Source organism: Myxocyprinus asiaticus, chromosome 11 (assembly GCF_019703515.2).
Source record: "Myxocyprinus asiaticus isolate MX2 ecotype Aquarium Trade chromosome 11, UBuf_Myxa_2, whole genome shotgun sequence".
Lineage (NCBI taxonomy): Eukaryota > Metazoa > Chordata > Actinopteri > Cypriniformes > Catostomidae > Myxocyprinus > Myxocyprinus asiaticus.
Window position 1 is genome coordinate 29,577,875 of NC_059354.1, and position 13,333 is coordinate 29,591,207.

General features: G+C 39.2%; 1 protein-coding gene across 1 annotated transcript; it reads left to right on the forward strand.

Moving 5' to 3' along the window:
* Positions 1-8,768: 8,768 nt before the first annotated feature.
* Positions 8,769-13,290, forward strand: LOC127448114 (frizzled-5-like). The gene is made up of 4 exons (XM_051710418.1): positions 8,769-8,955; positions 9,128-9,344; positions 9,462-9,593; positions 9,761-13,290. Exons 3-4 carry the CDS (start codon positions 9,568-9,570, stop codon positions 11,526-11,528), a joined length of 1,794 nt encoding a protein of 597 aa, XP_051566378.1. The 5' UTR covers positions 8,769-8,955; positions 9,128-9,344; positions 9,462-9,567; the 3' UTR covers positions 11,529-13,290.
* Positions 13,291-13,333: the final 43 nt, after the last annotated feature.

Genomic DNA, 13,333 nt, shown 5'->3' on the forward strand with positions numbered 1-13,333 from the left:
CCTGAACTGATTATATTTATTTATTTATTTTAGAATTTTTCTAAATAATTAACATTCTGCTTGGAATAGTTTTCTGATCAGAACCCAAGGTGAGCCTCAGACTGGCAGCAGTGGAACAACTGCATCCTCGTGGTGTTCCCTTTTGGATCATGGTGTACCAAAGTAGGTCCAAGCACTGACTCACAAGCTAATACCAAATTAAAAACCACATGCTTGTATCTGGTTCTGTCTGGAGTTGCACCAAAAACCACTGGACCTGTTGCAGTCCACAGCATGAGGCTTCTAATTTTTTGCTAAGCGATACATTGTGGTACCGATTTAACTACACCACGTATAAACATTTGAAATTCTGTCTAGTGATATCACGGCTCTACTGAAAAGTTACCATGGCAGTATTTTCTTCAAGGGATTTTAAATATTTGTCCAACACACACTACCAGTCAAATGTTTGAACACAGGACTGCATTTGTGGCATAATATTGATTACCACAAAATATTATTTTGACTTGCCCCTCATTTTCTTTAAAAAAAGAGCAAAAATCAGGGCCTGGGTAGCTCAGCGAGTAAAGATGCTGACTACTACGCCTGGAGTCGCGAGTTTGAATCCAGGGAGTGCTGAGTGACTCCAGCCAGGTCTCCTAAGCAACCAAATTGGCCCGGTTGCTAGGGTGGGTAGAGTCACATGGGGTAACCTCCTCGTGGTCACTATAATGTGGTTCTCGCTCTCTGTGGGGCACGTGGTGAGTTGTGCGTGGATGCCACGGAGAATAGCGTGAAGCCTCCACACGCACTGTGTCTCCGCAGTAACGCGCTCAACAAGCCACGTGATAAGATGCGCGGATTGACTCTCAGACGTGGAGGCAACTGAGATTCGTCCTCCGCCAACCGGATTGAGGCGAGTCACTACGCCACCACGAGGACATAGAGCGCATTGGGAATTGGGCATTCCAAATTGGGGAGAAAAAAAAGAGAGAGCAAAAATCTGGGTTACAGTGAGGCACTTACAATGGAAGTGAATGGGGCCCATTTTTGAACGTTAAAATACTCACTTTTTCAAAAGTATAGCCACAACACACAAACTTTATGCGTGTAAACATGATTTTAGTGTGATAAAATCATTTACCTTTTCTGTGTAAAGTTAAAGTCAATATTACAACTTTGTTACTGTGACAATGTAGTCAACAAACCCTAAAATGACTGTACAAATTACAATTTAAACAACTTTACAGCTCAAATAATACACAAGTTTTACAGAAGAGTTAATGTAAATACTTTTATGAAATTATAAGATTCACATTTCTGCCTTTAAACCCTCAAAAAATTGGCTTCATTCACTTCCATTGTAAGTTCCTCACTGTATCCTTGATTTTTTTTAAAGAAAAGGACAGACGAGTCAAAATTAATTTTTATGGTTATCAATATTATGCCACAAATGCTGATGATTGAGCTTAACTTGTATTGAACCCGGATATTCCTTTATAGAAGAGTTTTGATGTAACTTTTTGTTTTGGTCGCTATATAATTCCCATATTTCCATTAATTATTAGAGTTGCACTGATGTATCAGCTGAACGTCTGCATCAGTCGATAAGAGCAATTATCGGATATCGGCTGATTGTTTAAAAACAGCCGATGACTGTCAGAGCTGTGGTGCTACTGTCCTATAAATAAAGGCAAAAATCTCAAAAACAAAACAAAACAATAAACAGATGATGATCAGGACCGATTATTTCCTGTCTGAAAAACCTGTCAGACAATTTGCCTACAAGTTGTGCTGTGTGTGTCAAAGAAAATGTCTCTTGTGTGGGGCAGAGCTGCTTAACGGTGGAACTTCCATTAAAACTTTTAACACAACTAATTTGATTACCCACTGTAGAGCTCTAGCCAGCAAGGAATATAAAGAGTTAAAGCCAAGGCAGAGGCTGCTTCAGCTTAAAGGTGACTGGCTTCATCATTCAGAATTCAGTTAATGTGAGTTAAAAATAAGACATCTTACCAATTTAATGTGAGCTTAGTGAGTTAAGAATGGTAATGTGAGTTAATAATGCACTTTTTGTTTCAGTGTTTTGTTTATAACTGATACCAGTTACTATGAAACATGGAAGACATGTGGAAACATAGAGAATAAAGTTACGATTTAAAATACTTTCAAAGTTGAGTAATTAAATATCAGTGATTTGAAACAAGGTAGCATAAAAAAGCAAACTATCGGTATCGGCACACAAATTTCGTATCAGCGCATCCCTATTTGTTATTTGACTGTTTTGATGACTTTACTATTATTCTAAAACGTTTAGTCATAGAGAATGAGTAGGTGTGTCCAAACTTTGACTGTCAGTTTCTCGTCGATCTTTTTTTTTTTTTTTTTTTTTTTTTTGTATTATTGCAAATATATTTTTATCTGTTCCATGTATTCACTTTTATAGTTTTACATGTGTAGGGAGCCAGGCTAGTTTAATAAATTTTCACAAACCTTCCTAAATTCTTGCCTGAGTGATGTCTCAGTTAAGCTAATGGCCGGCCACCCCAGGCGCTTCCTCCCCGGTTTACTTTTTCAACACTTACCTCGTGTTTTTTCCTTCTCCCCTCCCTTTTTCTTCTCTTGAAAGAGAACAGTAATTTGTCCTGGCCTTAGAGAGCTCTAAAGCCGTTCTCTGACAGAGAATAATCCACCAGGATCTAGCCACTGCCGATGGGCCGGAACATGCCAAGTCTTCCTCTTTTGTGTGTGTGTTTTTGTACTGATGTGTTTGTTCGCTAACTCTTAAAGCTGATGACTTTTGGGTTGTCGAGCATCGGCTTAAAATCGAGGCGTCCTGCTGATCCCAAACTCCATTACGGTCTTAATGTGTGACAGCTCAACACTGAAGATTCCTTTAAAACGTGTGTTTTCACACAGATTTGAACTTGCTGCTTCCTTGTTTGGAACTGTGAAGATTTTTTGTGTCAAGGGGATATTTTTGAGGATATGCAGGGATTTGTTTAGTTTTTTTGATCACACACAATGAACAATAGATGAATTGTGGGGAAGTCTAATTCTATCTAAAATGAAAAAAAGCTGCTTTTTATTCCACGTTTATTGAAAATCAAATCAGAATTTGTTGTTTTCGTCATTATAAAAATCGTAAAACAGGTATAAAGAAAAATCAAACTTCAGTGACAATTTCCTGTCCTGACAAGTTCAACACTTCATTCTTGTTCCACTGTCCTCACAGTATGACTCTCCTGCAGTATGTCCCTACGCACCTAACATGAACTCACAGAAGGGGTGGGAGTGTATTTGGTAGTTGCGGTATGCATATGAGGTTAGCTGTTATTTTAGCGAGACTGTGTGAATGTGTGTGTGAGCTGCGTGTGCACGGTCTGACTCATTTGCCTGTGATTTGTATTGAGGAGTGGGCAAATTGAACCTGAGTGTTTGTCGTGCTTAATTGTCGTTGCCAATTAGTGCATTGTTGAAAGCCACAATGGCTCCACTGTAGCGAGGGGAACGCTCTCCTTTGTGCTTCTCCAGTGGCCCACAGGCCAGTCAAGACTCATTTAGGGCTCTGACAACAAGGGGCCAGAAATGCCGTCAGAAAAAGACAACAAAAGGGTGGTTTAAGGAGAAAAAGATGATGGCAGAATGGAGGCAGGAGGAGTGCAGACAACAGTAACATGGGATGGAACGCTAGGGTCGGGTTCTTGTATAAAGAGGTTAGAATTTCTGCTTCAACCGCCACCCACAACCCCAGTCCACATGGACAAAAGAACAGCAGTCCTGTAACGTCCACCTGCTGCACAAACACAGGGAGCAGTAGCTGCTGTTACAGCTGACCTGAGATCAAAACTGAGAAATAACAAGCCTCGAATTCAGCCTATATCAGATGGAATATGTGTGCATGGATGAGCTTCTTCTCAATTTCCACTTTTTCATGCTCATTTATTTCATGCTTGCTATGTTCCTCATTTGTAAGTCACTTTGGATGAAAGCATCTGCTGAATGACTAAATGTAAAATGTAGGATCTGCTTGTTATATTGATGTTACACAAGTTTCGCCCTCAAGCTCAATGTTTAGTAATCAGACATAGTTTATACCAATGGTTCTCAATCGCAACTGGTGGGACATAATCCAAAAAATGAGCCGCTATTCTTTTCTGGTGGGGAGGCAGGCAGCATAGAAAAAAAAAAAACATGCTAAATGCAAATAATAAAATGCAACTGACCATATAATTGATAATAGTTTTTGGTAGGATACCAAAATATATGGGCTTATCAACTTTTAAAAGGAAAGAGAAAACATTGTGTCAAATGCTTCTGTTACTTGTAATGTGGTTAATACTAATACAGTATTTGACCCAGTATTTGTTACACCTTTTAGGCTTGTTAATCACACTTATGCTGTTGTTTTTGCATTTACAAAAGAGCATTCATTGCATAATTTCCTATGCAGCATGTTACATTAATAATTTTGCATATTGTTGGGTCTATGCAGTTCATAGTTAATCTCAGTGTTTAACTTTTTTGTTGCTATTTTGTACAATAAACAATTTTGGTGTTGTGTTGGATCAGCACTTGATGTTAAATGTCAAATCTAGGCCATGAAACAAAACCAGCTGAGAACTGCAGGTTTATATTATAGAGAAATACAGCCACAAAATAGTACATTGTTGGGCCACTGAATGTACTCACAAAATATTTGGATATAACACACTTGTATGAATGTTACTGCATTAGATTCGTGTGCCATTTATTTTAAAGTAAGACGGCATAAGCACACATTTCAAGTAAAATGGTCCCCAAGGAGAAGTTCAGCTGTATGAACTTGAGGGCAACCGGCTTAATATGTCAGTGAAAATGACCTTGGCGCAAAATATATATATATATATATATATATATATATATATATATATATATATATATATATATATATATATGAATCAGAATCAGAATAAGAATATATATATATATATATATATTATCTAATGCAATGACATTCATTTTTAAGTGACCAAATACATTTGTGGCTACTGTAGGTAAGTTGCAATCTAAGTGTTTTGCTAGATGCAATGCATCTTTGATTTTTTTAACTGCAATTGTAACAGGAACCAGCTAGTACGTGACAGCTGTGCGGTATGTGTAAAAGCACACCTGCCTCCCAGGCCGGCTGACACCAGTTTGAATCCCGCTTGGAGTGGGTTGAGCAGGACCAGTTAAAATGGTGTTGTGACCCAGATGGGAGTGAGGTTTTGGGGGGGTGAGTGTAGCGAGAGCCAGCTGGTACATAATAACTGTGCAGTATGTGTAAAACCTCACTCCCTGGTACCAAGAGGAGCACTAGCGACTGATGATAGAGGCTGTAGTCTTCAGCCTCCTCATTAGCATGCCCACCTCATATGCCGGCTGACACCAGTTCGAATCCCGCTTAGAGAAGGTCAAGCAGAACCGGATAAACAATCTTGAATTTTGAATCTGTATTTTACTATTTGAACATTAAGTTGTTAATATAACCAACAAAAGAAATTCCAATTCCATATCCTTCCCTATTGGTGTAATACTCCTAAAATACAACAGCAGTGTCTCATATCATGTAATCTTCTTGTGACAGAGACAGGAAATGGAAGGCAAATGAAAATGAAAAAAATTACATTTGGTGAGATTACATCACATGTTGTGATGGTGTATGAATTGTCGTCCATCCATGCGCATACATGGAGAGTCGGGAATCAGATAAAACATGCACCCAGACACATGTTCAGGCATGAAAAGAAAGGTAGGAGGTTGTGGAGAAAAGAAAAATAGGAAAAACCAACCGTCGTATGTTCTCATACCCAGAAGATATCACAAAACACAACAGAAGGCTGTGTGCCACACCTCACATCAACATCATTTGATGGAGTCATTCCACAATGACATCAACACTATTACTGCTCAACTAAAATAAATCCAAACTCCCTTATCTGGACTGAGGGCCATATTAAATATGTAATATTGATTTAAACAGGGGAAGCTATTTATATATATATATATATATATATATATATATTGTTTCTTTGAATACTTACTGAACAATGCATACTAGTAATTTCTTGTAAATACTAGTAAATAATACTAGTAAGTATAATGTACTTCGTTTCCATAAGCACATTATACTGACAGGAGATCAGTAGTTATTTTGTGGCTCCTAAATGGGATAGTTCTCCCAAAAATGAAAATTCTATCATAATTGACTCACCTTAATGGTGTAACATGTTGACTTTCTTCCTATTAACATTGCATAATTTACATTGTATGCTCAAAAGGATGTAATAAAAAGTGAACGGAGACTGAAACATTGTGTCTGGCATTTGTGTTCCATGGAATAAAGAATGTCATACATGTTTGGAACAAGAAGAAGATGGGTGAAACATTTTTGGGTGAACTATCCCTTAAAGGTGCGGTTGTGGAGTTAATGTGTGACAATGTGCATTGATAACCAATGAAAGAGCAGGTGCACAAATGGCTGGCGAGATTGATTTGGTTGCCATAGAGTTTAAGACACAATCAAACATCTCGAGCATAACACAGAAAACATAATGCAAACAGCCATTTGTGGCTGTGTGCTTCTCAATGATTGATTTCCAGGTAAGTTTCTGGAATGTAGACTTGTATACTTACTGCTATTCAGACTTTCTATTAGCCCATGTAATCTGAGCTTTATATGGGCATTAGAAATACCTGACGGAGCTGCCCGATCAGTCACTTGCACTTTTAAATATACACATACTGACACACACCCTAGAGACCTTTGGACTTTTAGAAAGCTGTGAGATTACGGAATACTAAACCAACAACGAGAAAGAGAGAGAGAGCGCCAACCCTTAAGAATGCCAAAATCGATCAGTTGATCTGTCAGAGTGCACAGAACACTTTGTATAGTGGCAATACTAATGTGTAGTTGATAGGCAATAATTTAAGTGCCAGTCTTTCCTCTTAAAACAGCATAACAATTTCACTGTACTGTATCAATTGTAACTTATGCTTGGTCATACATTTACGGTACATACAGAGTCCCACAAAAGTATTTGGGCACTTGAAAATCTTTGAATGCGATCACAAAATAACACACCAAGTGCCATATGCAAACAAATGATGCTAGAGCTGTTCTCATTACTAACTACATTTTCTGAGCTATTTTTGCGATGACTTCTAACTGGCCCCACATGGTCATTTTTAGAGGATGTATGAGATCATTTACCCTCAAGTTCACACAGGTGTCCTAGCAGAGTAACCACTCATCACATTAACTATAGACATGGCCCACTAATGTTTGATAACTGAAAGTGTCCAAATACTTTTTGTCTTCAGCATATCTATTGTTTTTATCATTTAAACCTAAACACACACACACACACACACACACACAGAGAGAGAGAGAGAGAGAGAGAGAGAAATTACAATTAACTGAAATACTGTATACTTTTGTATATACATTAAGCTATTCAATTTCAGCAGTGCCATCCACAGCACCATGCGTGATTCCAAACCTGCATTCAAAAAGCTTTACAATAGTTGTAGGCTCATGCTTACCCAAATCTGACTAACAAAATCACAAAAATATGCGAACGACCTCTGAAATCTGAACTAGAGGAGCATCATAGGACTACATACTTGTTCACGAACAGAGTAACAGTGTGGCAAGGACCACTGAGTGTCTTTGTCTAGTGGAGGCATGAGTGATTAAGCTTGCGTTAGGAGTCATTATCTGAGTGTTTGCACAGCTCTGTCTGTCATGAGTGGGCCCTGTGGGTAAACACAATAGTATAGGATACACTTGCTCAAGCCAAAAGACTCAATGTCTTTTCCTAGCGTCACACACAAACAGTTGGTGTGGCTATCCTTATGAGGACTCTCCATAGACATAATTATTTTTATACTGTACGAACTATAGATTCTATCCCTAACCCTACCCCTAAACCTAACCCTCACAAAAAACGTTCTGCATTTTTATATTTAAAAAAAAATTAAACATCATTTAGTATGTTTTTTTTAAGCGATTTGAATTATGGGGACACGAGAAATGTCCTCATAAACCACATTTATAGCATAATACCCTTGTAATTACCAGTTTGTAACCAAAAAAAATGTCCTCGTAAATCACTCAAACCTGTACACACAAACACACACACACACACAAACAGATGACTAATTTAAACATCCTGTGTACAGTTCCTAGGACTGTACAAGGAGTAACATGTGGCATCTCACCAGTGCGCTTTAACTACGATTTTGTGTGTGTGTGTGTGTGTGTGTGTGGTGATTTGTTGAGCCATTTATTTTAATTTGCTTGTAACAATCAACTTTTCTAAACTCATTTTAATGGCTGATTGCATCAAATATTGTAACTTTTAAACCATGTCCTCGTTCAACACTATGAGTGGTAAAAATGTACATTTCACACAAGGAAATGACACCTGTTACACGGAATTGCATTCATTTGAGCTAGACAGACAGACAAGCAGATGATAGATAGATAGATAGATAGATAGATAGATAGATAGATAGATAGTCTGACATAATACAAAAGATTGCCGACTATATACAATACATACAGCAGAGGTTAATACAGTATGATTCCAAGCACATACGTACATGAGGTGATGGATGAGGCAGTTCTTTCCACACAGATGATTGTCAGTGGGCCCTAGTGAAAAGGGGTTGGGCCTGAAAGTTGTGGGCGTGTCATCGCGGGTGGAGTATTTTCACTCCACTGAACCTCGACGGACTGAGTAATTACTGGCTCAGCAACCCACAGTAAGGATTACACGCTCAGCAACTGAGGAAAAATAATTCATAAAAAATGTAGAAAAGAGTGTCGTCTAGAATTGTGGAGTTCATACATTTCAAAGTACGTAAAAAGACCGTGTTTGGAAACTATAGGGGGAAAAATGGCAGGAAGCACCTGAAACCTGTTGCCCTAGGACACTAATGCAAGAGGTGATTTTATTTTATTTTTATTTTTGTTTACTTTTACTTTATACTAATTGACGATAGTCGACTCTTGAAGAATTTTATTTATTTTATTTTTATTTATTTATTTATTTATTTATTTATTTTTACTTCATGCTTTCTGTTGTTCCTCTATTTTCCATTCTCTTTTTCCCCCTAGCCTTTGGCGTCATTTGCTTGTCAGTCGTTCAGCCTTCCGCCGGAACATCGGATGAATTCACCTGCCATGTGGAATTTAAAGCAGAGCAGAAAGGAAACCGACACTTAAAATGTTACTTTGTTACACATTTTCTGCGGGAAATGAACTTAAGCCCTTTACACGGTTTGTTTGGTGAATGATTCACAAATCAGTGCACGGATGCGCGTGCTTTACCACGGTACGTTCAGACGTTCAATTCTACTTTTATGAATCAATTTCTCTATAAAATAAAGTGGAATGGTGTTTCACTGAACCGTTTAATTAAACAAACATCTTGTTTTACTCTTATTTTCAGCCCGCGTTTACAATGATGGCCTGTTTGAAATGCACGCGCAAAGTTGGAATCAAGCGCGGGCAGTGTCTGGAGTGAAACTGCAGTGTGATTTATAACCTTGTGGACTATGGACATGCTGCTGGAGCAATTAAGGTTTCCTTTGGGATTTCTTCTTTCCGAAAAGCAGCAATAAATTAAAATAAGAAGAAGAGGGAAAAACCTGAGCTGAGAAAATACTCAAGAATTATATATATATATATATATATATATATATATATATATATATATATATATATATATATATATTTTATTTTTTTCAGTATGGGGAAACCTGCAGATAAGCATAATTTCACCATGGCGACCTCAGGGATGCACCTGGTTGGGTTTTGGCTACATGTTCTGCTGCTGTCTCAACTGTCAGATCTCTGTGCTGCTGCCTCTAAGGATATAGTGTGTGAGCCCATCACTGTACCAATGTGCAAAGGCATCGGATACAATCACACTTACATGCCCAACCAGTTCAATCATGACACCCAGGAGGAAGTTGGATTGGAGGTGCACCAGTTCTGGCCACTTGTCCGGATTCGTTGCTCCCCAGACTTGCTTTTCTTCCTCTGCAGTATGTACACCCCCATCTGTCTTCAAGACTACAAAAAGCCCTTGCCGCCGTGCAGATCTGTGTGTGAGAGAGCTAAGAGGGGTTGCTCCCCTCTTATGATCCAGTATGGGTTCGAGTGGCCAGAGCGGATGAGTTGCGAGCAGTTGCCGATGCTGGGCGATACAGATCGGCTTTGTATGGACCGAAACAGCAGTGAGACCACAACTCTGTCTCCTCCTTTCCCCAAACCCACCCCCAAGGGAACACCACGACATAGAGCCACAGCGAAATTTGCACTGCCGCAGAAGTGTGATCGTGAGTGCCGTTGCCGAGACCCCCTGGTTGCCATCGGAAAAGAAGCACACCCTCTATATAACCGTGTACATACTGGCTCTTTGCCCAACTGTGCTTTGCCGTGCCACCAACCATACTTTTCCCAGGATGAGCGCACATTCACAACTTTCTGGATTGGCCTGTGGTCGGTGCTGTGCTTTGTCTCCACACTCACCACTGTGGCCACTTTTCTCATTGACATGGAGCGTTTCAAATATCCTGAGCGGCCCATAATCTTCCTGGCTGCTTGTTATCTGTTTGTGTCTCTGGGTTACATTGTACGACTGCTCGCAGGCCATGAGCGGGTGGCTTGCGAGGGCTCTGGAGATCAACAGCACATCCTCTATGACACCACGGGTCCAGCCCTTTGTACATTGGTCTTCCTGCTCATATACTTCTTTGGAATGGCCAGCTCCATTTGGTGGGTGGTGCTCTCCTTCACCTGGTTCCTGGCTGCTGGGATGAAATGGGGAAACGAGGCCATTGCAGGCTACTCCCAGTATTTCCACCTTGCTGCCTGGCTCGTGCCTAGCGTCAAGTCCATTGCTGTGCTGGCTTTAAGCTCGGTGGATGGCGACCCTGTGGCTGGCATCTGTTACATCGGAAACCAGAGTCTAGAGAGCCTGCGTGGCTTTGTGTTGGCCCCACTGGTTGTTTACCTCTTCACCGGGTCCCTCTTCCTGCTCGCTGGCTTCGTTTCACTCTTCCGAATCCGTAGCGTCATTAAGCAGGGAGGAACTAAGACTGACAAGCTGGAGAAGCTAATGATCCGGATTGGGCTTTTTACCGTCCTTTACACAGTACCCGCAACTATTGTGGTGGCGTGCCTGGTGTATGAGCAACATTACAGATCAGGTTGGGAGAGGGCACTGGCCTGTTCTTGCCTGTCCGAGCGACAGCGCCTGGGCATGGGCCCGGACTATGCTGTCTTTATGTTAAAGTATTTCATGTGTCTGGTTGTAGGCATTACATCAGGTGTATGGATCTGGTCAGGGAAGACTCTAGAATCATGGAGGCGCTTTGTGGCACGTTTTGTCCCCTGTAGAACCCGAAAGCCACCCGTATCGTACAGTGAGGCCAGTACTGCTTTAACAGCCCAAGCTGGAACAGCACCCACTGGGACCTACCACAAATCAGCACCCTCATCACATGTCTAAACATTGGCAAGATAGCCCAATCTTTTATAAACCCTGCAACCTTCAAACGAGTGACGAATGCAGTGCGCAGGTCATGACTCTGAGTGAGCAGGTGTCTATTCAGCCTTCTACCAACAGCTCTACATGTTCCACATTAAGTGGTAATGGAAGGCACAGTTGAACTATGAAGGGTTTTTACAGACTCTTGTTTATTTCATTAGTCAACCTCTTCTCATTCACGGATCTAATTTGTAAAACAATGAAAATGTTGATACTTTGTGGAAACAAAGTGCATGTGAGGTTAAATATGATTAATGTACCTATTACAGTAGTCACAAGCATCTTAAATGTTGTTATCTGTGGCTTTTAGTTCATGAATGGTGTAAAAGTGGCTTGATATGGACCACAACATTTCTCAGATGAAATGCTACACTTTTCTATTCAGGACTTTGTGGAGATATTTAATTTATTTGTGTATTCTTGTAAGTATGCATTTCAAGAATATTGTGATATTGCAGGCAACAGTCGCTCTGTTGTGTTTGTGACTTAATCAGCATATTTACAGGATGTGGGTAGGATGTTGTTTTGTAGGATTTTAACACCAATCTCAGTCATCTAATTTTACAAATGTATTTTCAAGGTAAAACATGGAGAGATGCGTGCATGTGTTCTTTGTCAGTAAGAATAACACTTTTTATTATTATTCTGCACGAGTACAATCTGTAAAAAAAAAAAGAGGAAAATGCTTATTTTAATTTAGTGTTTGTGGGATATGTCTAACAGGTATAGAAGTTCAAATTCATGACTTTAATCATTGTTGCAAGCAGTTCTTAACAGTTTCACACTCACTGACTGCTCTTGAGGGTCCCTAACTGTCCCTTAGAAGATCTTGTATTTCCAAAGATTATCAGAGCTATTTTTACACTGATAATATATTGTTGGTTAGCATCTATTAGGCAGTGTTAAATTGTAGAATGTAAATGTAAGATCAGTTGGGCAGTTAGGTGAGTATTTGATTATTTATTCTGAGCATGACCTCTCTTGTGGTTAGTGGTTCAATTGTCTAATTAAGTTTAATTGTTACCCCAGCAGCCATCCTAAATTTACCTAACAGCGCTCTCATTTTTCTTTTAAAGGAAAGACCAAATATTACGTTTTAAAAAACTGAAGAGCATGTCTCTCTAAATATTTTTTTTATTATTATTATTTCCTTGTTGATCATCATGATCCAGACTTTTTATTTTGCATGTAATTTCAATTTTGAATTTTGAATCCTCGGTGTTGGATATGCATGTTTAGCTGACAGAATCTGTCACAGAAGCAGTGTTGGTTTTGTAGATCTCTGTAAATGACTTTTTTTTTTTTCTCCCCCAAGATTGCTTCAACTGAGCATTAAGGTGCAAATAAGTATTTTTGCCACTTTTTACTTTACAAACTGGTGTAGAAATAACTTCCTCTTTTTAATTATGCTTTTCAAAAAAGTGAATTTTAAGCTGAACAATTAGCCTGACTACTCTGCATTACTTACAATTTTGTTGTGAGTCTGGGTGTGTACATAGTCATTTGTAAATCTTGTAAAAGATGTGTCCTTTTTTAAATAGCCCAGACTGCAACTTTGTACATATTTTGTTTAGTAAAAAATATCATATTCAGTGCTACAATTTCAAAGAGATTCTTAGATATTTATGAAAAGTGTCTTTAACATGTTTTTGTTTCTCTTACTGGTAGAGAATAAGAGTGAGAAGCAATCTGTGAAGCTGCAAATAAAATGTTTGGTCAATCATTTATTGTGCTTCCCTTTATTTTTAAATGCAATTTTGGGTTAA